Source organism: Trachemys scripta, chromosome 1, assembly GCF_013100865.1.
Source record: "Trachemys scripta elegans isolate TJP31775 chromosome 1, CAS_Tse_1.0, whole genome shotgun sequence".
NCBI classification, from domain to species: Eukaryota; Metazoa; Chordata; order Testudines; family Emydidae; genus Trachemys; species Trachemys scripta.
Genome location: NC_048298.1, coordinates 165,804,908 through 165,831,966, shown reverse-complemented (window position 1 = coordinate 165,831,966; position 27,059 = coordinate 165,804,908). Strand labels below are relative to the sequence as shown.

Sequence of the window (27,059 nt, the reverse complement as noted above, 5' to 3'; positions counted from 1 at the left end):
TATTCAGGCGGGGAGGGTAAAAAAAGGGAAAACTTTTCCTCCTTTTTTTTTTTTTTTTTTTTTTTTGGTGCTGTTTATTGTCCCAAAAGAATAAGTGCCTGAAACATGCTTGTAAAAAAGCAGTTAGGATGAAAAGCTTGATCTTGTCACACCTGGTTTTAGCATTAGCTGCAGGTTTTTTTTTTTTGTCCACAAGAGGTCACTGTACACTTTAGTCTAGATACGGAGCATGTTTATTTCTGTTAGGTTCAGGACACTTCAGCATAAATTCTAGTACTGGTGAATAACTTTGCATGTAACATTAGAGTGCCCTTAGTGTAATTTCATTAGTAATGCATTTTCTTTTTTATGTTGGGCTACTGATGCTAGCTAGCTGAAAATAAAATATGATTTCCCATATCCATATTATGGATAGTTTGATCAGGCCATACAAAGCTCCTGCACTGGAGTAGGCTAACTCACTTACTGTTTTTCATCTCCAGCTTCTATTTTATCCTCAAGAAACCTACCTAACACTTCTTCCTATCTTCAATAAGAGTGAAGTGCAGATAAGGTAGTGTACTCTCTTCCAGCTCATTCTTAAAGAGGTTCCCAGACTGGGTCCCCATGCTCCCCAAGGGACCAGTGAAGATTTTCTTACTGCGTCCACAGAATGCCCCTTGCACAGTGTGTATACAAAACTGATCATTTATAGTGTGTAAGGAACCACTTAGTTGTACTGGCTTGCAAATCAAAGGTGTTTCATGGATGCCAGCATAGTACTGATAGCTGAGCAGCAGCATGCCATGTAGAATTGGAGCTGTGAAGAGGTGTCTCATATTGGGACTATGACCTCTTCAGTAATTAGAAAAAGGGTCTTTGACTCTAAACACCACGGATCTCTGAAGAGTATTCCAGATGGCCTCTCTCCCCCTAACAAAGATACCTAGAGTCATGCTGGATTTAACAAAATTTTGTACAAAACTCTTTGCAATGACACTAGGATTGTATACATGCTAGTACAGGCATTGGGACAGATCTGTGCACTGGAGCCATTCCTGGGTGGTATCCAGGTCATCATAGTTTGGAACAACCTAGCAAAGAGGTTTCATCATGTTTAGCTAATAATTGGATCAAAATACATAATTTTATTGATGTATCATTACCCCTCTGATTTTGCTTATTTATGTATGTAAATACTTTTGTTAATGAGCTATATTAACAACAAGAGGGCCCGTGCCCGCTCTGCTTCCACAGACAGAGGGGGCTGAACTCCATCGATGTGGGCCACCGAAGGTGCAAAAACAGAGAAAGCCAGCTCCAAGGGACATCGTCCCCACATTCTACCCTAAACCACACGCCTAATACAGGGAACACACGCTACACCCTCGACGTCCGCCAAGCACTTGCCTTTTATCTGCACCACACTTGTGCCTTCTGCGCTTCATCCTGCCTCTTCCTCACCATTGCAGAATGCTGCTGGGGCCGCACCCTCTCTTCACAACGCCTCTCCCCGTGGATCTCCCTCTGTATTATGGACTGCTACGCTCTCTCTCACGTCCTCTCCCCCCCCCCCACACACACACCTCCCATCAGGGGTCATAGCCTACTCCATGCGTGCTTAAACCGTCACGGCAGTCTTATAAGGATGTTCCATGGCAGGACATTTGTTGGGAGGCCACTTGGTCCTCTGTCCACACTTTTACTGCCCACTATGCCCTCGTCCCTGCTGCAGTGGTGGATGGGGCAGTTGATCGAGCTGTCCTTCAGCCTGTAACTTCTGGTGAGCCCTCACACCCACCTCTGCAATGAGTACTGCTCACTACTCTCCCACATTTGGAATCCACATACAGACCATCACTCGAAGAAAAGGTTATTTACTGTAACTGGAGGTTCTTTAAGATATGGGGTCCCCATTTGGATTCCAATATCCGCCCTCCGCTCCAGGCTCCATTGCTTACTGGAGCAGCGTCAATCCTCACAGCCCCTTTAAAGCCTCAGATACGCCACGCAGTTGATGCACAATGCATGTGCGGGTCAACGGACACAATTATGAACAGTTCTGGCGCACCGCGTGCATGCGCACCCACATTTGGAATCCAGATAGGGACCACACATCTCAAAGAATCTCCAGTTACAGTAAATAACCTCTTCTGCCAACAGGAGCTCTAGTCAAATCCCATTCACAGTCTCTCAGCACAAGAAGCCCTGGAATGCGCTTCAAAACTCTATGACAAACACCTGTTGGAATATGACATACAGTCTAAACACATTTTCAGTGATTAGTGTATATAGAAATTCTATAATGTATTATTTCAGTATTATGTTCAATGCAAATTTATCATGTGTATGTACAAAATTCTTTGTTGAATTCTGTGGACATGTTATTTAATGACATTTTTGGTGCCTTTTGAATGCTTAAATAGCGGCATCTAGTGACTTTTCAGGGTTTCTCTGACAACTTCCTGCTATGTGAAGTAATAGCAGAAGTAGTGCAATTGCTCCTGTATCATCAAACCTCCCACAAAGGAAGTTCAGAGGCTGTATAAGGAGCCAGTGGGGTACAGAAGCTTATTACTGAGTTGGACATCTAAAGGATGGGATTACCAAGGGTCATAAGTGGGTATGTTTTTTACAAACAAAAAGTGTGTGTGGGGGTTTGGGAGGGGGTTGAAAAAAATTAAAAGGCTGAAGGTTTTGGTGCAGCTCTTTAGTTGGTTGATAAATAGTATGAAATTTTTGGGAAAATTTTCACACAAAATTTGTCCCCGTTTTTCAAATTTTGATTTATTTTTTCAACCAGCTCTAGATAGGGCTTCTAACCTAATAAGGATCTGAAAAAAAAAGAAAAAAAAAAAGACTTCCCATACATAATTTTCTGAAGTATTGTATTACCTTATGGTGGTTCTGCGCTTTCTTTTCCGCTCATTCACGCCAACTTTTTCATTGTATAAAGCTATATTAAAAAAGGGGGAGTTACCTTCCATACAAGATTAAAACAAGTACAATAATTTCTAGAAACCATTGTTACCAGTCATGTTTTAATACCAGGAACGCATGCCAGATATTGTTGCTGAATGGTCTGCTTTGAAACATTTCTCTGTGGGACATCTGGTGGCTGAATGTTGTAATTGCATTCTTCAGGAGTAAGTAAGGGTTTATGTTGTGAATAGTGCTGAAGGAACCTATCTATGCTGGTTCAAAGCAGATTCATTTTTTTGAGTGTGTCAGAATCAGCCTGTACATAAAAATATTTCCTGTCCAACCCCAGGTAATGTTTCCCAGGGCTGAATCTTGTTGCAAACTCATAGGCCTGGTTTGGGTTTGATCAGAGGTTGTTGTTTTGGTTTGGGTTTTTTTGCAGTTTTGTGCCAGTGAGTTTAATGGTCATAGTAGGAAATGTTGATGTAATTTGTTCCAAGAGATGCAGTTCATTTTCAAAATGCACTGGAGAAACACCAAGTCTGTTGGCCTGGATATCCACACACAGGGCAAAAGAATTTGTACCCATTATGAACATGGCTCATGAATGCAGGCTGAGCTCACACAAGGGCTGATTTTGGATGCATCTGAGATTGCATCATTGGCTTCCTCAACCATGGGATGCTGTTCCGGGAAGGAGGATTGCTAGGAAGAGATGGGGTCCACCTGACCAAGGAGGGCCAGAGTATCTTCGCGTACTGATTCACCAACCTAGTGAGGGCTTTATACTAGATTCAAAGAGGCAGTTGACAAATGCCCACAGTTAAACAGAAAAAAGCTAGATGTTGTGTAGGACATGGAAAATTACAATAAGGTCACAGGAGCAAGAAGAAGGAAATTAGTGGGGGAATCTGCTCAACATATTAGATGCCTATACACAAATGGAAGGAGTATGGGGAATAAACAGGAAAAACTGAAAGTTAGTACATAAGCTAAATGATGACAATTGGTATCACAGAGATTGGTGGGCTAAATCTCAGGACTGGAATATTAGTTATAGAGGGGCATAGCATGTTCAGGAAGGACAGTCAGTGAAAAAGGAGGTGGTGTTGCATTGTACATCAAGAATATATACCCATTTATCTGAGGTTCAGAAGTAGATAAGAGGCAGACCATTTGAAAGTCTCTGGGAAAGATAAAAGGGGAATAAAATAAGGGTGACATGATGATATGGCATCTACTATTGACCATCAAATTGAGAAGAGGAGGTGGAGGATGCTTTTCTAGAACAAACAACAACAGGCAAAAGGGGCAGCTGCCCCAGGGCCCGGCGATTTAAAAGGGCCTGGGGCTTCTGGTGATGGCGGACGTCGCTGCTACTGCAGCAGCAACCGGAGCCCCAGGCCCTTTAAATTGCCACCGGAGCCCCAGGCGGCACAGGCCGGGCAGTGCTGGCTGGGGGAGGCTGACACCCCCGCATCTCCGCCCCTTCCACCCGAGGTCCCGCCCCCATCATTTGTGGTTTGGAGGAGCAAAAAGCAGGCAGGAGTTCACCGAACAGATAAAAATGTAGGGGTTAAATAGCAATGGTAAAAATTACTATAACAATGGAAGTATCTTCTTACTTACACATCATTTCTCTTTTCTTAATGATCAGTAAAGTCATTTTGATAGTGATAGAACATACAAGATCTGATTTAATCCAATCTAGCGTGTACTAGGTCCTCTGTCAGTGGCACTCCAGAACATACTGCATGTCTTAGGAGAAGCTTTGATTGTGAGATTAGAAAGGATCAGCCATCTTGGGGCCCAGATGAGAAATTCTGTCCAAGCTGAGTTGGATCCTCAATAGGAAGGAGTCAGCTCTGCTGTATATGAAAGAGTCACCTGCCCACCTGGGTTGGTCATTAGGGGAATCTTACAGTGGAGAGAGGCTTTGGATCTGGAGGTGGTTTCTTCTAACCCCCAGCATACCAGCTGCTGACGTGCAGAACCTCCGCTACAGGATTAAGGCCCAGGACCACACGCTGCCAGAGACTCTCCTCATCCTGAGCCAGTTATGTGCTGGGCAGGTCTTCCGATGTAATTTACAACAGCGAACCTATTCTAAATCATGTCCTAAACCACGCCTCTGCCACAGAATCCCAGCGGCTCATCCAGCAGCTGGGGTTTTGCAGGGCATAGGGAAGGGGATCCTTCAATGGCAAAGAGCAGATGTCAACATGCCCATGATAGCCCCCACCCTACTACTGTTATTGGGGGCTTGGTGTTGGCTAGTCACATTCCTTTTCCCATTGCCACATCCCTTACAACTGTAGTAGGGAGCAACATCAGCGCTCTGCCATTGGAAGATTTCCTTATACCAGTGATTCTTCCACAGCCAGCTATGCTGTCTTTTGGACTAGAATTCAATGGTAGTGCATCAAAAAACAGCTGCCCTGCACCTCAAGATCTGGGTTAGTTTGCATGAATAGGCTTGAGGGAAATGAGCGACATATAAGAGAGTCACATCTCCCTAATTTGTGCTAGCCACACTTTTTTGACAGATTTGCTTCCCTCTACCCACGACACAGGCATCAGTCCTACTGAATTTAATGCATGTACTGATCCTACAATATTTATATTTAACTTCCCCACCTGAATAAACAAAAAGCTAGACCAGTGGAAGTTATACCCTACTAGCCATCTTATACATTAAAGTGCTTCTTATAGGGGTAAGACTAAATTCTAGGGGTATTATAAATATCTACCTCCTATTTGTTCTGCTTCTTCCAGCCACTTGGATAATATCAATTTCAGTTTGCAGGCATTCTTGAAGCTTAGCTGCAAATTTTCAAATCGGCAAATAGTTGTTTGACTGAACTCAGAGCCATGCACAGCTGCCAGGGCTTCTCCAACGTTTGTTTGTGTATAGCCTGTCAAAAAGCAATAAAGAGGAAAAAAAATTGAGTAACCTAACCTGGTTTATTTACATTAAGACACATTCTGCCTTGGTCACAGCCCCCAAAACACACTTTTTGGCAAGATGCCTTAAGCATTTTCTTTGGCTGTTTTTGATCTGACATCAGTCTAACTCTGCTGTAACTCTCTTGACTTCAGTGGAGTTCACAAGTGTAAACAGATGAGATGAGCATCTGTCCCCGTGTCTATCATGAGACATATGCAATTTGAACAGTATGATAATACAGGCAGGAAGCAACAGCAAATGATCATGCAGTAATTCTGCACACAGAATTACAAGTTTATTTTAATGTTAGGGGTCTGATTTAAACCCAGAAAAGAAGAACAATGCAGAGTTAAGACTTAAAAATCTAAGAATATACCCTGATTTTTACTCACACCATTGTAACTTCTGTGACTGCTGCTTCTCACAGTAATCATTATTGTCCTGTTAAATTTCGTTTACCCTCAGTTTGTTGTGTCCACCTGCTGATTCTCCTCATATACTTGGATTGTAAACTCTATGGGGGAGGCTCTGTCTTTTCATTATGTATCTGTACAGTGCCTAGGACAATGGGGCCTTGATCCATGAGCAGAGGCTCTAGGCACTACCATTATGCAAAGAAGAATGTAAACAACAAAATAAAGCACAATTTCCAATCCCATTTCCTGGGTTGGTCCTTTCTCTCACAGGCCTGGGCCACACCTCAAAAATTCGATCAACCCAGCTATGTTGCTCAGGGCTTGAGAAAAATATCATTCAGTGAGTGCCGTAGTTAGGTTGGCCTAATCCCCACTGTAGACACAGCTAAGTCTTCTTCTACCTCCTCCCCATAACGGGCATAATCCTCAAGGTGCTGAGTGTCTTCCCCTCCTATTGACTTTAGAAGGTAGTGAGGGTGCAAAGTACCTCACAGTATCAAACCCTCTTTCTGTATTAACATTAACATTTTGCCCTAGCAGGCACTGTCCACTTCAGTTTAGGCTGTTGGTCCATCCCATTTTTATTAATGGCACTAAGACCAATCCTGCAGTCTCTATTCAGTCACAGCTGTTTAAGTCAATGGAGTTTTGAGTGTTCAGGAATTCAGGATCATGCCACTGTAAATAATTACTACTGAAGTACTCTTGGGCATAGGTCAGTGGTTCTCAGACTTTTGTACTGGTGACCCCTTTCACATAGCAAGCCTCTGAGTGTGACCCCCCTTATAAATTAAAAACACTTAATACACCTCTACCTCGATACAACGTTGTCCTCGGGAGCCAAAAAAAATCTTATCGCGTTATAGGTGAAACCGCGTTATATCGAACTTGCTTTGATCCACCGGAGTGTGCAGCCCCCCCACCTCCCCCCCGAGCACTGCTTTACCATGTTATGTCTGAATTTGTGTTATATCAGGGTAGAGGTGTATATTTAACACCATTATAAATGCTCGAGGCAAAGCGGGGTTTGGGGTGGAGGCTGACAGCTCCCGACCCCCCATGTAAGAACCTCATGACCCCCTGAGGGGTCCCGACTCCCAGTTTGAGAACCCCTGGCATAGGTAATCTTGCCCTTTCTATGACTGACAGTTAAATAGTCATGATATACAGCAAAACAGCACAGGTCATAAACACTGCTTCAGACAGCATATCCTTGCTCTAGCCCTCATTTCTGTACTGTAAATGGATGGCAATATCCCTGTAGCTGTAGAGATAATACAGATGACTGTTACAGCCATATAAATTACATGTTTTTATAGAGCTGTGTTTTACAGTGGAGTTGTGTCATATTCTGTAATGATACGCTCTATTGTTATAGGAGATAATGTAAAAATGACAACTCTTAATTCACAAAGTGAATTTAGTACCCATGAGGGCTGGATTTGCAGTGTTTGACACACACAACATCGTTTTTTTTCAGTGCAGCACAGACAGGACCAAGCTTCCTCACTCTACCCCACCAGTGTGCTTCCATCTTGTCATGGAGGGAAATCTATAGGGGTGATCGGGATAATCCAGCACCAGTGCCCATTTAATCTTTGTATGGTACTGAGGCTGCCAGTGAGTGTGATGTGGACATCTATCCACCAGAAACCAAGGTGAGATCATCCATACATTTCACATCATCCCCAAGTAGTTCTCAGATGGTAACAAACTGGTCACCACGATACTCAGCAGTGGTTAAAATAAATCTAAAACTGGAGGGGGAGTCCTCAGTTTTGGTTGTTGTATGTTGTACATTGAGATCATTTAGTGAAATGAAATTGCGTCATCATGTGTGATGGGACATGGCCCAGGGACAAGGGAATACATGAATCTGATAGAAGTCCAGGTTCCCAAAGAGCAAAACAGAAGTGCATGTATGTATGAGAGATAGGGCATGGAGCTGTCCCATCATCACCCCCACACACACACACCACACACTATGCAGTTCCAGGTAGAGAGAAGGAACTGGTAAGGCCACTCTCTACCCCCAGGGTTCCAGCTAAGGAAGGGGAAGCAGCTGGCAGGCCAGACTGTATTTCCCAGAAGAGGCAGGAGAGTTTGACGCAGGAGGCTCCCTCCCTTTCCTTCTCTGCCTTCCAAAGGAGGGGAGGAAACTAGCCAGGGGTCAGGTGTGAAGAATCAGGCAGATGCTGATGGGGTCTCTCAGACTGAACAATTATTCTCCTCCTGTCAAGTGCTGGGGATACTCCACTTACTGACAAAAGGGCTTGGAGAAAGCCACCATCTCCTCCCAGACTCTGAATTCAGATTTTTCTGCTTGAAACATGATCATTTCAACAGCCAGCAAAGAGGCAGGAGAAGGGTAACCTCAGTTCTCCCAAGAAGTAGGGGCCTCTCCCTCAAAATAGGGTGACCAGGTGTCTGGTTTTCGAGTGGAACACCTGGTCGAAAAAGGACTCTGGCGGCTCCAGTCAGCACTGCCGACCGGACTGTAAAAAGTTAGGTCGGTGATGCTACGGAGCTAAGGCAGGCTAATCCCTACCTGTTCTGGCTCTGCGCTGTGCCCTGGAAGCTGCCAGCAGGTCCAGCTTCTAGGCGGAGGGGCCACAGGGCTCTGCGCTCTGCTCCCACGCCGAGCACTGGCTCTGCACTCCCATTGGCCGGGAACTGTGGCCAATGGGAGCTGCGGGGGCAGTGCCTGCAGGCAAGAGCAGTGCGCAGAGCCACCTGGCGTGCCTCTGCCTAAGAGCTGGACCTGCTGGCTGTTTCTGGGGCATGCAAAGCATGGAGTCAGGACAGGCAGGAAGCCTGTCTTAGACCCCCCGCTGCACCGCTGCACCCGATTAAGCACGTGCCCCAACACTGAGCCCCACCCTCCTCCCCCATCCCTGAGCCCCCCAAACCTGGACCCCCCTCCTGCACCCCAACCCCCAACCCAGAGACCCCTCCCACACCCTGAACCCCTCTGCCCCACCCCTCATCCTGGAGCCCCTTCCTGCACCCCAACCTCCTGCCCCAGCCCGGAGCACCCTTCCATACCCTGCACCCCTCATTTCTGGCACTACCCTGGAGGCCACACCCCCAGTTAGAGCCTTTACTCCCTCCCGCACCCCAACCCCCTGCCCTAGCCCAGTGAAAGTGAGTGAGGGTGGGGGAGAGCAAGCCACTGAGGGAGGGGGAATGTATAAGCAGGGGCATGGCCTCGGGGAAGGGGTCGGGCTCGGGTGTTTGGTTTTGTGCGATAAGAAATTTGGCAACCCTAGTTTTCAGCTGTGTTCTCCCAGGCTTTTTCCAAGACCTTATCTACACACAGTTACACTGATTTAACTAAGGCCTGTGTACACACAAAATTTGTACTGATTTCACTAAATCTGTTTAGAAATTCTTGTAGTTAAGGCTATATCTAGGCTACAGAGACTATGCTGACATAGCACCGTATTGTAGATGCACTGTACACTAGAATGAGGTTTTCTGCCAATGTAGTAACCCCTTCCCAAACAAAGTTAGTTATGCTGCCAGAAACCCTCTTTCATAAGCACAGCTGTATCTACACTAGGGGGTTTGTTGGCACACTACATTGCTCAAGGCTGTGGGTTTTTTCACATCCCTAACTAAGGTAGCTCTGCCAATATAGGTTTTAAGTGTAGCCAAGCCCTAATCACTGCAACTCCCTTCAATTAAGAATGAAGTATCAATTTTGTTTATCAGCATGGAATTGATTTCAGCTATATTAATATAAGCCGAGTTTAAATCCACTTCAGAGTGTCCACACAGGGGTTTTGCCCCAGTTTAAATACATCTGTTTTAAAACCAATTTGAGTTAAACCAGTGCAACTGCGTGTGTAAACAAGTCTTTACTTTAATTCCTGCATACTGGTGAGGGGGTCACCCTAATATGTATCAACTGGATATTTAAAGGAAAAAACTTGGAGTACAATTTTAAAGGAAGGGTTGAAGACTAGAGCTGGATGGAAATTTTCCATCTAAAATGAAAATGGCTTTTTGACTAAATGGAAATTTATTGCTACAACAGCTGCTTTCTTTTTTTAAAAATGGGTTTTATATAAAAAAATATATTTTTTACTATTTTGGGCAACCAAAAACTTGGTGAAAATGAATAAAATTTCACTTTCATCAATTTTTCACAGGATAAAAATCATTTCCTGTTCTACTCCATTGAAATCACTTTAAAATGTGTCATTTTGTATCTAAATCATACCTTAAATCGGCCTTACAACTTGTACAACGGCCTTGGTGAATAATTTTTGACAGGCAAAGTATCCTTAGGTTTTTCACTATCACAGTAACAAGTAGCTTTTGTATCCGGTTTAGCAAATTTCCATGACAATCCTGAAAGGCTGAATTAAATGCAACTTTACAGTATGATTTGTGTAATTGATCACACTTTCCCCTAGAATACAGCTAGTCCAGGTAACAATAATTTGCTCTCAGAGGCAGACAGAAGTAGTACATACAGCAGAAAGCTTTAAAATCACTTACTATTATTGCAAAAAGTTGCAAAAAGCTTGAGGTAATTAATTCTAAACAAGTCTTCTAGGTATGGAGAAAGCTTGGTAAATGTGAGGCAGGTTTTAAATAATAAAGCATATCACGTGGACTAGAATATAAAAGATACAGAAATAATTGAGCTTTCATTTGGATTTTCAGGCTATAGTTGGCTGGTAGAAAGCACGTACCTAGCTTAATTCTCCTCAGTTTGAACTCATTGGCAAACTTTTCCAGTTCCCTGATTTCAGGGGAATCCATGTCTATTGGCTCTTCAACAGACTTGGTTTTTCTGCGGAATTCCTGCTTGAAGTCAGTGGCTGCGGGATCATCTCCAAGGATAGACTGGTGCATGGGAGTGAAGCCATGCCCCAGAGCACAGGAACTGGCACTCAGCGCATGTTCAGGGAATTTATAAAGGCAAGGGGTCAGGCCACCTGCATGAAGCCAAAAAACACAATTTGATATAATCATTCTCCAGCATTGCATAATAAACCTTTGTGCCAACTACCAACTGTTAAGCTTTGTAATATTATATACTATAAAGAGGAAGGACTATCCAGTGGTTAGGGTATCAGCCTGGCACTGAGGAGAGCAGGGCTCAATTCCCTGAACTGTTACGCTTTGCCTCAGTTGTGAAATGTGAATAATAGTATTATGTGCTATGAAGTGTTCAAATACTATGAGAATGAGGGCCATATAAGTACCTTAGATAGGGACAGGTACTCAACCGGTCTAAATTAGCATTGCTTTCATTGAAGTAAATGGACCTATGTCAGTTTACACCAGCAGAGGATCTGGCCCATAGTCTTTGTTAGCTTTCTGGTACCAACAATACTACTTTATAAACTACATGTGAGATGCAGATTCAGTACTATAGGCAACCAATTTCAATGGGAAATTTCCTTGAGTAAAGAGTACAGGATGAAGCCCAATGAGTGATAAGATAATCACATTATAATTTTAGAGATGAAAGTAATTGCACAAGGATGAACTACTTTATGCTAAATTTTATTCACTGCTGGATTACACAGCGCCATTTAATCAAGATCAGGTGCCCTTTGTGCTGGGCACTGAACAAACAGAGAGACTCCCTGACCCGAACAGACAATATTTGATATCTTCCACTGTTGCTTGCATTGGTGCTGTAGTGGTGTCGGTCCCAGAATTTTAGAGAGACAACATAGGTGAGGTAACATCTTTTATTAACAACAAAAGTGGGTCCGATAAAAGATATCACCCACCTTGTCTCTCTGAAGTGACAAGGTAGACAAAGCATGGGAGAAAAGAAAAATTCTTACCCCCATTTTAGAGCTGGGGAATCTAGAGAGTAATTGACTTGCCCAGTCATGCAGTCTGTAGCCTAGTCTGGAAGTGAACCCTCATCTCCAGCCCAGCATCTAAACCACAAGACCATCGTTCCTTTCTCTTCCTTCTCTTTTGTTCTTCTTGTCTTGTTCACTGCCTAGATTACATCCTCCAGAGAGCTGGGAATACAATGGAGGTTCTAACCCTAGTGATATATTAAGTCGCATGCAGTATGACTGTGAAAAGGGGGAGGGAGTTGTTAAATGTCTGAAGGGAAAAAGACTAAACAAGAGAAGGACTTGCCTTGCAGAGTGCTGACTCCATTCACCACATTGGGATGGGGCATGCTGCAGGTCTGTAAAATGCGACTCTGGGAGAGACTTGCTGATAACATCTCAGGGGTTGCAGGCTTGATGCCTAAAAGGAAGTGGAAAAAAGGAGACTGCAGCAACATGGAATTCTTTTGGTGTAGAAATAGGTTGATATTTCTGAATGAAAACCCTCCTCATCTAATGATTCTTCTTCGGTGGACTTCCCATAGAGATCTGAGCAAGAATTTCTGTACCAGAGACACAAGAAGAGACAGAGAAGCAGGAGCATTTGGCCATGTGAAGAAAGAAAGAGTCTTACTTGCTGTCCCAGAAAAGTCTACACGAGGAAACATTCACCTATGCTGATTTATTTTTACATTTTCCCTCCTTCTCAATTGAAATAAAATGCTGTGTTTGATTTTGGATTAGTTTTGAGCCATAGTTATTTCCTGGCAAATCTCTTCCCCTGGCATCATTACATTATTTTGCTGGTTGATACTTGACTTGAACACCTTTATATTGAACAATTTCTCTTCTCTCTTCAGTGTGGTCTCTAGAGAACTGCACTGGGTGCTGAAACATCTTTACAAGTTACATCATAAACTCTATTGATCCTCTGTGTGAAAACAATTCATATTGCTGCATGAGATTTGGAAAAGCATAAATTGAATTAAGTGATTTCTCTTTGGCCTTCACACACATTTCCTTTCACTCTGAAGGACTGACATTCCTACATGTCAGCTACTGTATCTCCGTGAAAAGAAACCACTCCTGATGTCTTTACTCTGGTTGAAAGCAAGTTGTTAATACTCAACATAAGTACCTATTTCAAAGCTTGCCAGCCTGTTATTAATCATAAAACCTGCAGCAGTCTCTGCAAGACTAATGCTTCTTATACCTACTAAACCATGTCAGGCACCGGACATTTCCCTTGATGTTTCATAACAAGGTATAGTGGTGTCACACATACAGTAACCCCACTATCACATAACAATGTGATTTTAATTGAGAGTATAAGGGACAATCCTGATCACCCATAGCTATCAGCTGTTAAGGTGTGACCTTACCCTCTTTGTTTTGTATCACTAAAGACTGGGAGGGAAGAACAACACGGGGGTAGGGAGAATCCAGAAAATGCCCTTTTCATTCTTTCTTCCCTACCTGCTCCAAGTCAGCTTAGAATCATAGAATATCAGGGTTGGAAGGGACCTCATGAGGTCATTTGGTCCAACCCGCTGCTCAAAGGAGGACCAATCCCCAGACAGATTTTTGCCCCAGATCCTTAAGTGGCCCCCTCAAGGATGGAACTCACAACCCTGGGTTTAGCAGGCCAATGCTCAAACCATTGTATTCGAAGAAAGGAGTGGGGACTCTGGATTGAGAAATAGAATGTTCATAAGCCAAAATCTGAGTCACAGTTAACTGAATGTTTGATATCTTGTCACAAGTTTTATGAGTACCAAAAATGGAACTACATTTATTTTTGTTTCTTTGATTGATCTCACCCTGGGTGGATGATTCTGAAGCAGCTCCATCCTGTGCTGAATTTATCTCACTGAATTTGATAAAAATTCCATAATCAGTCATAATTTTTATTATTTGTACTGCATAGGGCCCTGAGGCCCCAACTGAGATTGGGGCCCCAATGCACTGGGCACTGTACACATATACAGTAATGGCAGAAGACAGATTGGAGGCTCTTTGGGGCAGGAACTAAGTGCACAAGACAGACAATGGGTGAGAGAAAGGAAGCATTATCCCAGTGTCACAGACAGGGAAGTGAGGCAGAGAAAGTAAGTGATTTGCTCAGGATCCCCAGATAGAGGCTGTGAGAAAGCATGAAACTGAACCCAGTTCTCTGGAGTCCCAGTTCAGTGCCTTAACCATACGGCCATCCTTCCTCTCATTAACCTCCATTTCCTCAGCCCCTCTGAAGGAAAATTCCCTCAAACAATCATGCCAATAACTAACCTGTTAGAATGAATGAATATCTCTTACCTGCCATCACCCCATAGGTAGACTGTTGGTTTCCATAATGACAGGAAGGGACAGAATAATGAAGACCTGTAGACGTGTTTCCCAAAGTCGCCATGGAGAAGTGCACGTAGGAACATTTAGGAGTATGGACCAAAGACAAAACAGACGGGACTGGTAAGAAAATGTATGAGGATTCAAGATACATCCTTTCAGTCCAGAGGCAGAGAATATCTTTGTACTTTGTTTTTGTCTGCATGCTAACCATTCTACACTGCTTTTTAACTCTCAAGGTAATTCTGTAGGGAACAGCCTACAGTAGGTGCTCATGCCTCAGCAGAAAACAGGCTAGCTCACTTTTAGCCAAGAGCAATGATTTATCTTGCCAGGTCTTAATTTATTATCTCAAATGTAATAATTTAGGCATCCTGACAAGATGTCCTCTTTACATGTGTATGGAGATCAGGCCCCCAATATTGTTCCATCTATTTTTACTTTAATCTTTTCTAAGTTCTTGAAAAGCCCATCAGCCCCTAAAATGCAAACCCTAAAAGAAGCATATATAACCAAGAGGACAATTTTCTAGGTAGGCTAAACCCTACATTTGCGCGTGCAGTGATTTGGGACACTCACCTGAAGACACCTTAAAAGGGCCTGATTTTTAGAAGTGCTGAGCACCCACCCTCTGACAACCAGGGCCCTTTAAGGTGTCTCTAGATGGACATTCAAAAGTACAGACATGCAAAACTTTGAAAATTTAGGCCTAACTCAACATTTTGCAATAGCAGCCGCAATAGCGCCACAAGCATTTTGTCTAAATGGTTTGCACAGGAGTCTGGCAGGCAGCAGGATGGCTGGCAGAAGTTTGAAGAAGAGAACAAGGAAATAGATTCCATTGTTTGCTTGGCTACACTATTATGTATCAGGCATCTCAGGAAATCAGGTAAGGGTTTAAGCAGCAGCATGACCCTCACTAATAAAATTATTGGCCATGTAGGGCAGCATTTCATGCTGACAAAATATTCTGTAAAGTTTTCTGTATCCCCAAATGTTGGGCTATTGCTGGTCAATTCTGTGAATAAAAATATTAATAATTTTAGCTGACTCTAATGAAGAGATTTAAGGTTCAGATCTCTGCTCCGTAATGTCTCGTGTCAGCATCCCAAAAATCTATCATGCATTTCTGCATGCATGCAAGCAAAACAGGAAGTCTGGTTTTTGAAGTTGTTGTATATTAAAGATACGTGGAGATGTGCTAAATCACACAGAATGAGAATATATGGTCTCCTTCTAAGGCTGATACATGAAAGAAGTTTATGAGTCTGTTGTTGCTTCCAAATAATGGATTTAGCCCTCTCCCTCAAACAATAGAGAGACCATGCTTTTGACCTTTTCAGAAATTCACCTGGCTTCCAAATGGCCCCAGCAACACTGAATCCTACATCAGGGCTCGTTCAGGAACTTATGACAATTCAAACTGGGTAACCCTAACTGTAATTTCAATGTTAGTTAGTGAGATGGCAATTCAGTGGGCTGAGTTAATTGAGTTTGTGGTATTTGTTCATGTCTTTTTGGACGTGTGTCCACATCACAGAAAACCTAGTCACAAATCAGCTCCTGTGTTGGCAGCCGCAGCAGAGAAATCAAGGAAAGGTAGACATGAGAACTGCACGTAGGGTGACCAGATGTTCCGATTTTATAGGGACAGTCCCGATTTTTGGGTCTTTTTCTTACATAGGCTCCTATTACTCCCCACCCCCATCCCAATTTTCAACACTTGCTGTCTGGTCACCCTAACTGCATGACTTGGTTACTATTCATGGCTAATCCTTCTACATCAAAGCTGAAGCATGTTGCTAGAACAGTCTGGAGAAATTTGCATTGCTTTCATCCTTGCTCTGGGACTAAAAGGAAAAATAGATACAAACAAGTGGATATTTTTAAAGTACTGGATTGTATATGAATTGTCTCTAAGACTACAGAACTATGTTGGTTTCTTTGATTCTTCTGAATTGTATAAATGCACAAAAGGATTTCTGCAGTATAGCAAAAATGCTAACAATGATCTATGAAATTTTAATAGTTTACAACATTGTTATTATCATAGTCATCAAAGTTCAGATATTTAGAACTACACTAATATAGTTTCCATACACGTATTGCACTAGTATAACAATGTTAGCTGAGGGAGGAGGCGGCGTGATTTTTACCACCAATGTAGTTATACCAGTACAGCGGCTATTGTTGACACAGTTATACTGGTATAAGGGGACCTTAGATAAGTATTGCTTATTCTTCTTTCCATATGGGAATAAACTATACTGGTAAAGCACCTTCATACCAGCAAAACTGCATCCACACTAGGGACTACTATACTGCTTTAACTACACCAGTATAGATAAAGCTGTACAACTTTTGTGCTTAGACAGAGTTTTAAAGACTTATTTTGAATTACTTGTTTACTGTTGAATTTTGCCAATCTGCAGTTTGCTAATCCACACATCCCATGATTTTCAGACATAAAAGACTGACATTTCCAACTTCCTGGCAATATTTTAATAGCAGATGCTGGAGTGAAGTCTTACATTGCTAAGATATTTTTTAAAATAAAATCTATTCCAGAACATATCTTTAATAATATATATAGCATACAGATAACATATACTTGTCTAAAGTTTATGATGCAGTATCTTTGCTTTTGTGTGTGTGTGTTCACTTACGTGCCGATTAGCAAAATTAATTCATATGCAACGGAGCTACAAGGCCCATACGCATGGTGAGGGATTATGTCATTTTAAAAAAATAATTATATAATGATTCAGTGTAAAAATCCTTATACATTTCTTTTTTGCACAAGTTCTTTACACGGACTCACCATAGCACTATGTATTACAGTTCTTGCCATCTGTATTGAAAACTTAGAACCTTTCCCCTAATACTAATAAATGTTCTCTCTATTATTGGTTTCTTTGTTCTATGCAGTGTTGTAGCTGTGTTAGGTCCAGGATATTAGAGAGACCAGGTGGGTGAGGTCATATCTTTTATTGGACAAATTTGTGTAGGTGAAAGAGACAACCTTTCAAGTTATAAAGAGTTCTATTTCATTTCCCCCTTTCCCAGACCTGAAGAGTTCTGTGTAGCTCAAAAACTTGTCTCTTTCACCAAAAGAAGTTGGTCCATTAAAAGAGATTTCCTCACCCACTTTGTCTTTCTTTGTTCTAGGACTGTATACTGGCATTCTTGCTATGGGTAATAATACAATAAAATAGAATGTGATTCTGCATTTCTTATTAGGCAAAATTTCCATTTACTTCAGTGGGATTTGTGCTTTAGGAAGGACTGCAGACTTGGGTCTATGATTATTAAACACTAAAGCATAGACTTAGTAAAAGGATGCGGTGATATTTTCAGCCAATTCTTTACTTTGGAGCATGTCGGAAAAGAAACAATTCAGAAAATGCTACCATAAAATTGATATAGAAATTTGTCCCCTTTTCTCTAATTTAAGTGTTCTATGTTTTTCTAACAAGCACTATGAAACATTTTGAGCCGCTATTTAATATGCAATCATGTTGTCATCAATACTCTCAATTTTCTGTGGAGTGTGCTGTAGTTAGGTGGTTCATTTTTCTTCCAATTGAAAGATGTTACTTCCAGTATGCTTAACAGGAGATCATCGTTTTATTGAAGACATCAAGTAAAATTCTCCCCTCCATGGAACCCAATTTGAGTCATTGAGTTAGCTGAGATTAATATTCTCTTAATATTAATATTAAGTTCTCTCTATTTCTGAACTTTTATTTTCATTCATTCGAAAGAACAGAAATGTCAACGAGATAAAACTCCAGTTCTGTACATTTTCAGGTAGCAAGCACATTTTCTGTCTCTTAGGAAACATTTGATTTTTATTCAGTTTTAACATATAGTTGAAGTTAATCACAGATAAATGTACCAACTTCCAAAACACAGAAGGATGGGTCCGATGCACTTAAATAACTTGGCGCTTTTGAAAATCTCACCCAAATCCTAGTGTCTTTATTCAGTATTTATTATATTTATTAAAATGTTAATTTTCCCATTAATGGGTATTTTCCCCAGCTAATGCCATCAGCATCTGCCTCATTTTAAGTATATCACCCATTTGAAATCATACATTTAGATATTTATAAACTGCAGTTTCATAGGCAAAATATAATTTGGTTTATTTCAGGAGACGTTTGTCACTGAAGACTATTTTGCATTACAAAAGTTTGATAGTATTTGTAGCCAATACATCACTGTGCTGGTAAAATACCTCAACCTAATCCTATAACAAATTTAGAGATAGCTACAAACTTGGCTAAAATGCAAACATTTTAGTCACACTAGATGTATTCATTTTTACATAGCCTTGTGAAAACTTTCCTGCTTGAAGGTAGTCCCTAGTCACTACAGAGCTGATACGAAATAGCTGTTCCTGTGTTTCCCTATCTCTATGTTAAGTTTGGCAACATTTACAGAAAGAGGGTAAAGCATTTAAAAAGAAAGTTAGTTAACAAGAGTGTAATTGTTCTAGTAAAAAAGTACCTGTAGATACGACATTGGTAGCATGGTTGGAGACGGGCAAGCATTCTGCAGCGCTATGATGCATTATCAGAGGCAGAGCGGGAGAAGAGTCAGAATTCAAGGGGACGAAGGTGTCGGCTGAAGTAAATGCTTGGCAACTCATTCCCACAAAAGGAGAAAAGACAAAGAAACACCTTCCCCTATTTTCTAACAAAATATATCCTTATTGATTAACAGCAGTCAAACTCTATTCCAGTTCTCCTAACTTGCATATATACATAAACAAGGGCTCCAGAGCACAGGGAGGTCGTGTGCAGGTATTTATACCACTAGGAAATCCCTTTATCCATGTTAATGTTCTTTCCCCAGCAGTATTGCTATATCAGCCTACAGCCTCCTTCCTTCCCACCCAAACATAATAGATGCCCAATTAATGGGGGGAGAAGAGGGAAACCAGACACGCAATTTGACAGATACTTTAAATCAGGCCTTTTGTGAAAGGACAATAATCAGGGGGGAAAAAAGGTGTCTCCAAAGTTTGTAGAGGTGAGGCAGGTACAGTTAATACTGAATAGCTTTCCATAGCTAACACCTGCTTCAAAAATCTCACTCGGGAATTGTTTTGATGGCTACTTGGCAGAGAAATCAAATGAAAGTCTATGAAAGAATGTATAGAGAAATTAATCTAAATTAATCGAATGCCAAGAATTTGCACGAATGTCAGCTGACTCGTCATATTTGCCTAAATCAGTGCTATACACCATAGAATGAATATCTAGCAAAGAGGCTCCGAACTTGGCATAAGTAAGCATAAACTGCTAAATGTTTATCTAAGCTAATTTATGTCTGCTCTTGAAAAACTGTGTACACAATATTTTAAGATTCTGAAAGAAAACAACAAATACTAGAAATTTAAGCATTCATACATTTATTATTATTGTTATTATTTATTTGCTCTATCATAGCGACTATAAGCTGTAGTCAAGGACCTGGACCCCATTGTGCTAGGCTTTGTACAAACACAGAACAAAAAGATGACCCTTGCCCCAACGATCGCCTTTGCAATCTAAGTGTTTCGTTAGCATGAAATTGCAATGGCCACATTACTCAGGAGTAGTAAATCCCCCAGGGAGTTCGGCAGATCATCCCAGAAAAAGTGTGGGGAAAATCCTTATATCATACCACACAATCCTATATTCTGTAAATACCACATTTTTATCGAAGACACACTGAAATCAATGCAACTATGCAGAGTGCCCTAATCCAATAGTACAGGGCTCAGAGATACATCAAAATGTCTTTAAAAAAATCACTTAGATTTCTGGCATCTTAAAATGCCATGTCTTTAAAGACTGTTCCCTTAAGTTCCTCTAGGGCTAGAATAAGCAAGCGTTGTGTCCCACTGGGAAGCTGTGTCCCTCTGTATTTCTGAAGAGGTGATATCTAACTATGACTTTAGGAAGTTTTTACTTTTTTAAAACACATGGATAATCTTTGTTTGCTACACTTAAAAAAATTAGATATGTGTGGGTCAGATCTCTCATATTGTTTTTATATGTGTTATGTCAATTTGCCAGAATATATTTGTAAGATTAATATTAAGCCAAATAGCCAATCTGTTGAACTCTTGATATCACCCCTGAAAGTGCCTCTTTCAGCGGTGTAGCTGTAGTGATGCCATTAAGAATTAGAGTATGTACCAATTCAGAGGAAGGCCAAAATCCCCCAAGTCCTCCAAACAATTTTACGTCTGGAGGTATCCATAGTTCACATTTTCTCAGAAGTCTGTCTTTAGTGCTTAGGCATTTCAAAAGAGTTATAGCATAAAGGATGATTGCTAATGGGATTCAGCTAAGGTACAGAGCCATGCCCATAACTTCCTAAGTATAAATCTAAGCTTAAGCATTGCAGTAAATATTAAAATTTTAAGGACAAGTGTTGCAATATTGCAGGAAACATTTAAATTTAATGTATTGCCATCTAAGTTTATTCATTCTGGACTTGTTCCAACTTACAATTAGTCAGTGGAGAATCACCCATTGACTGACAAGTGATGGATCAGAATGTATGCGTTTTATTTAACTGCTTTTTTAAAAAAGCAATTTCCATGATTCACACAGACACTGGATCAGAGCATGGTATGGTAGGAAGCTGAGACAGAGGATAATTTACGTCCCGCGGGCATGGCCTTAATGCTTAAAGTGGTGTTAACTGCATCAGGGGGCATCTGTCATATGAAAAGTAGTTTTGACTGACTTTTCACTGCTCAGCAGTGGATGTGTAATATCCTGGCTCATTAAAACTGTTACCATCAGAGTTAATGAGGCTCTAAACCAATGTATTGAATAATGGAGAATTTATAAAATATTCTTTGATTTTGTAATCATCTAGCCGCAATTCTGGTGCTTCTGTTCTCACTGACAAGCATTCATTTCAATATTTTATTCACTAAGCAGAAATTCACTCCATGAACAGAAAAGCCTGAATGTTTGGGCTCCATAGAGATGGACTGCAAAGAGATGGGGGAGGTGAAATCCACTTCTCCTGACCCAAGTCTTCAATAGCTGTGACTCTAGCACATGGGCTGGAACAGCAGCCACAACCCCTCTATGCCAGTGGCCCTTCATCTGGCCCATAGAATCATAGATATATAGGACTGGAAGGGACGTCAACTGGTCATTTAGTCCAGTCCCCTGCACTGAGGCAGGACTAAGTATTATCTAGACCATCCGTGACAGATGTTTGTCTAACCTGGTCTTAAAAACCTCCAATGGCAGAGATTCCACAACCTCCCTAGGTAATTTGTTCCAGTGCTTAACTATCCTTACAGTTAGGACGTTTTTCCTAATGTCTAACCTGCAATTTAAGACCATTACTTCTAGTCTTGTCTTAGGGGATAAGAAGAACAATGTATCAGCCTCCTATTTATAACCACATACTTGAAGACTATTATCATGCGTGTGTCCCCCTAGTCTTTTCTTCTCCAGACTAAACAAACCCAGTGCTTTCAATCTTTCCTCATAGGACATGTTTTCTCGATCTTTAATCATTTTTGTTGCTCTCCTCTGGACTTTCTTCAATTTGTCCACATCTTTCTTGAAGTGTAGTGCTCAGAACTGGACTCCCGTTGAGGTCTTTTCAGTCTTGAGTTACTTCTCATGTCTTGCTTACAACACTCCTGCTACTACTTCCGAGAATGATGTTCACTTTTTTTGCAACAATATTACATTGTTGACTCATATTTTGTTTGTGAGCCACTAGAACCCCCAGATCATTTTCTTTAGTACCCCTTCCTAGGCAATCATTTCCTATTTTGTATTTGTGCTACTGATTATTCCTTCTACAGTATAGTATTTTGCATTTTTTCCTATTAAATTTCATCCTGTTTATTTCGGGCCATTTCTTCAATTCATCAAGATCATTTTGAATGTAAACCTTCAAAGTGCTTGCAATCTCTCCCACCTTGGTATCGTCCACAAACTTGATAAGTATACTCTCTATGCCATTATCCAAATCATTTATGAAGATAGTGAATTCAACCAGACCCAGGACAGATACTTACAGGACTCCACTAGATATACCATTTCAGTTAAATTAAGAATCACTGATAACTACTCTCTCAGTAGGGTTTTCCAATCAATTGTGCACCCACCTTATTGTAGGTTCATCTAGGCTACATTTCCCTAGTTTCCTTATGAGAGGGTCATGTGAGACAGTATCAAAAGCCTTACTAAAGTCGAAATATATCACATCTACTGTTTTTCCCCTACTGCAAGACTGGTTAATCTGTCAAAGGAGAATACTAGATTGGTCTGATATGATTTGCTCTTGACAAATCCACATTGACTGTTACTTAATCACCTTACAACAGGGGTCGGCAACGTTTGGCACGCGGCTCACCAGGGTAAGCACCCTGGCGGGCCGGACCAGTTTTATTTACCTGCTGAGGCGGGAGGTTCGGCCAATCGTGGCCCCCACTGGCTGCGGTTCGCCGTCCCGGGTCAATGGGGGCGGCGAGAAGCCACGGCCAGCACATCGCTCGCCCGCACCGCTTCCCGCCGCCCCCATTGGCCCGGGACGGCAAACCGCGGCCAGTAGGGGCCGCGATCGGCCGTACCTGCTGCGTCAGTAGGTAAATAAAACTGGCTCGGCCCGCCAGGGTGCTTACCCTGGCGAGCTGCGTGCCAAACATTGCCGACCCTTGCCTTACAATCTTCTAAGTGTTTACAAACTGATTCTTTGATTATTTGTTTCATTATCTTTCCAGATATTGAAGTTAAGATGACTGGTTTGTAATTCCCTGAGTTAGTCGTATAGTACCTATCTATAAAAAGGGGAATATTTGTCTTTTTCTAATCATTTGGGAACTCTCCTGTCCTCCACAAGTTCTCAAAGATCATTGCTAATGGCTCAGAGATTGCTTCAGCCAATTCCTTAAATATTCTAGGATTAATTTAATCAAGACCTGCTGACTTGAAGACATTTAACTTGTCTAAGTAATTCTTAACTTGTTTTTTCCATATTTTACCCTCAAATCCTACCCCATTTACACTAATGTTCACTATGTTAGTTGTCCAATTACTGCTATTTTTTTTTTTTTTTTTTTGGTGAAAACTGAAACAAAAAAAGGCATTTAATAGTTCAGCCATTGCTGTGTTTTCTGTTATTGTCTTTCCCTCCTCATTGAGTAACGGGCCTACTCTGTCCTTGGTCTTCCTCTTGCTTCTAATGTATTTGTAAAATGTTTTATTGTTACCATTTATGTCCGGAACTAGTTTAATCTCATTTTGTCCCTTAGCTGTCTAATTTTGTCCCTACATGCTTGTGTTTTTGAGTTTCAGGTCATTGAAGATCTCCTACTTTAGCCAGAGTGGTCTGTTGCCATACTTCCTATCTTTCTTATGCATTAGCAATGTTTGCTCTTGTGCCGCAATAATGTCTCTTTAAAAAACTGCCAACTCTCCTGAATTCTTTTTTCTCTTAGATTTGCTTCCCATGGGATCTTACCTAACAATTCTCTGAGTTTGCTAAAATCTGCTGTCTTGAACCCCATTGTCTTTATTCTGCTGTTTACCCTTCTACTATTCCTTAGAATCATGAACTATCATTTCATGATCACTTTCACCCAAGCTGGTTTCCACCTTCAAATCCTCAACCAGTTCCTCCCTGTCTGTCAGAATCAAATTTAGAACAGTGTCTCCCCTTAGTCATTTCCTCTACCTTTTCTAACAAACACTTGTGTCCAATGCATTCCAAGAACTTGTTGGATAATCTGTGCCCTGTTGTATTATTTTCATAGCAGATGTGGGTAGTTGTAGCTCCCCATTACCACTAAGGCTGGTGCTTTGGATAATTTTGTTAATTTTTTAAAAAACAAAACAAGCAAACAAACAGAACTCATCCACCTATTCTTCCTGGTTAAAATGTCTATCATAGACCCATAACACGATATCTTTGTTTTTTATCCAGCCCACAAAGAGACTTACTCTACCAGCCCTTCATAGGTGACCAGGACTGTGAAGTACAGACGGTGCACATGCATCTCTATGTGGCTACTCAGCCAGCCAACCCCAAGCAGAACCCTTACGCAGGGCTTGGTGCTTCTTAAGTGGAGGGCCTTGTTCTGGCTCTCTGTACCATAAGTGAATTTCATTCTTATAGGTCTTATTTTCAGAGCTGCTAAGCTGCTACAAATGCAACTTATGTCAGTGGGAGCTGCAAGTATTCAGCACTACTGAAAAATCAAGCATGGTAGCTGTACCATGAAGGAATAACATTAAATAGGTCATCATAATTACTCAAGACTGATGATCTTGGTAGAACTGAACATTACTAACACCAGATGCTATACATATGCTGTTTCTACACTCTACTCTACAGTAGTTGTAGTTGTAGTGTAGTCTCCACTCTACAGTTGCGCAATACTACTTTGGAACAATTTCTGCTATTTATTAATAGCTGAAGAAAATGTAACTCTACTAACTCAGGGCATGTCTACACTTACCTCCGGAGTGATTGATCCAGTGGGGGTCAATTTATCGCCTCTAGTGAAGACGCGATAAATCGACCGCCGAGCGGTCTCCCATCAACTCTGGTACTCCACCAGGGTGAGAGGCGCAGGTGGAGGCGACGGGGGAGTGGCAGCAGTCGATTTACCGCAGTGAAGACACCGTGGCAAGTAGCTCTAAGTACGTTGACTTCAGCTATGCTATTGTAGCGCCCCCCCCCCCCCCCAGTGTAGACAAGGTGTCAGTGAGTTACACTAGGGACATAATTGGCTTATGCATTTAATTCCACTCTTTGAAAACCTGTGCAGATCTTACCTTGTTAAACAATAATTCCATTTGTTTCCTCCAACCTCTTCAAAGTTATTAATATTTGTATTTGTAATATACTCCATGTAGGAGAAGAGAAAGTAACAGCACTAATACAGGACTGTGATTTCATTTCACAAGAGGTAGAAGTGGTGAAAAACCTTTGCAAGAAGTAGTTCTCAGAGAAATACAGATTAACTTGAATATGTTTTAAAAGAGTGTTTGTGGCAGGAATAATATCTGCAGATGATAATTTAGAACAGGGGTCGGCAACGTTCGGCACGCAGCTCACCAGGGTAAGCACCCTAGCGGGCTGGGCCAGTTTATTTACCTGCTGACGCGGCAGGTTCGGCCGATTGTGGCTCCCACTCGCCACGGTTCGCCGTCCCGGGCCAACGGGGGCAGCGAGAAGCGGCGCGGGCGAGGGATGTGCTGGCCGCGGCTTCCCGTCGCCCCCATTGGCCCGGGACGGAGAACTGCGGCCAGTGGGGACCACGATCGGCCGAACCTCCGCGTCAGCAGGTAAATAAACTGGCCCGGCCCTCTAGGGTGCTTACCCTGACGAGCCACGTGCCAAACGTTGCCGACCCCTGATTTAGAATAATATACCCTATCTTAAATCAATACATCTTGGAGGAGAATACAAACAAGATGATCCAAAATAGGTGTCTAAAATTATGCTTCCATATCCACATATAGATAAGTGGCCTGACGGTCAAAACTTCTGAGCAACCAGCAGATCCAATTTACTTCAGTGGGACTGCTGAGTGCCTGGCAAACTTGAAAATCAGGCCACTTATCTGGGTGCATTAACATGGAGTTAGGGTTTATCTTTAGGTCCTTTTTTTTTTTTCTGAGTGTTCTGAACATTATGAGCCAAATCCTGAAAAGTGCTAAGAGCCTCCTGAATTGTATTAAGTGTCCTAGACTCACAGACCAGAAAGTACCAGCATGATCATCTAGTCTGACCTCTTGCATATTGCAGGCACCAGAACCTCATCCACCCTCTCCTGTAACCGCTGGTTGAGTTACTGAAGTCCTCAAATCATGATTTAAAGAATTCAAATTATAGAGAATCCGCCATTTACTATTGTTCACACCAGCAAGTGACCTGGGTCTCACGCTTCAGAGAAAGGCAAAAAAACCCAAAATAAAACAGGGTCTTTGACTGGGGGAATATTCCTTTCTGACCCCCAAATATGGTGATCAGTTAGATCCTGAGCATGTGGGCGACACCCACCAGCCAGACACCTGGGAAGGAATTCCCCATAGTAACCAGAGCTCTCCTCAGCCATTAGAGATATTTGCTATTAGCAGTCTCGGATGGGCCATATGCCATTGTAGGCAATCTCATCATATCATCCCCTTTCAGTCTCGAAACAAGTTAGGGTTTTTTTTACCCCCCACTGCTCCCCTTGCAAGGCTGTTCTAGAATTTCACTCCTCTGATGGTTAGAAACCTTCAGCTGATTTCAAGCCTAAACTTATTGATGGCCAGTTTATACCTCTTTGTCCTTGTGCCAGCACTGACTCTTAACGGAAATAACTCCTCTCCCTCTCCCTGGGGTTCATCCCTCTGATGTATTTATAGAGAGAATCATATCTCCCCTCATCAAAAAGCTCTTTATAACTCAATTGAAATCACTGAGATACACATTTCTATTTACAGTATATTAATGAAACCATGAGATCCATAATATCGTCACTATAAGTAAACAGCAGGGTCTTTTTAGTATATTATACTTATGCATGGGATAAGAGTACACTTCTTACTAGGTGTGTGACATACAGATTAACTCCCTGTCAGTATATACCATAGACGGGCACAGCTA

The 27,059-nt window shown here is 41.8% G+C and overlaps 1 protein-coding gene across 1 annotated transcript in view; it reads right to left on the bottom strand.

The window, feature by feature from the left end:
• The window catches only part of POU1F1 (POU class 1 homeobox 1), a 21,690-nt gene extending 2,613 nt beyond the window's left edge, over nucleotides 1–19,077 (bottom strand). Inside the window, exons 1-5 of the mRNA XM_034792194.1 lie at nucleotides 18,936–19,077; nucleotides 14,394–14,543; nucleotides 10,968–11,213; nucleotides 5,652–5,816; nucleotides 2,875–2,935 (exon numbers count right to left, since the gene is read on the bottom strand). Of these exons, the coding sequence (XP_034648085.1) occupies nucleotides 2,875–2,935; nucleotides 5,652–5,816; nucleotides 10,968–11,213; nucleotides 14,394–14,543; nucleotides 18,936–19,077 (764 nt within the window). The remainder of the gene's footprint in view (nucleotides 1–2,874; nucleotides 2,936–5,651; nucleotides 5,817–10,967; nucleotides 11,214–14,393; nucleotides 14,544–18,935) is intronic.
• Nucleotides 19,078–27,059: the final 7,982 nt, after the last annotated feature.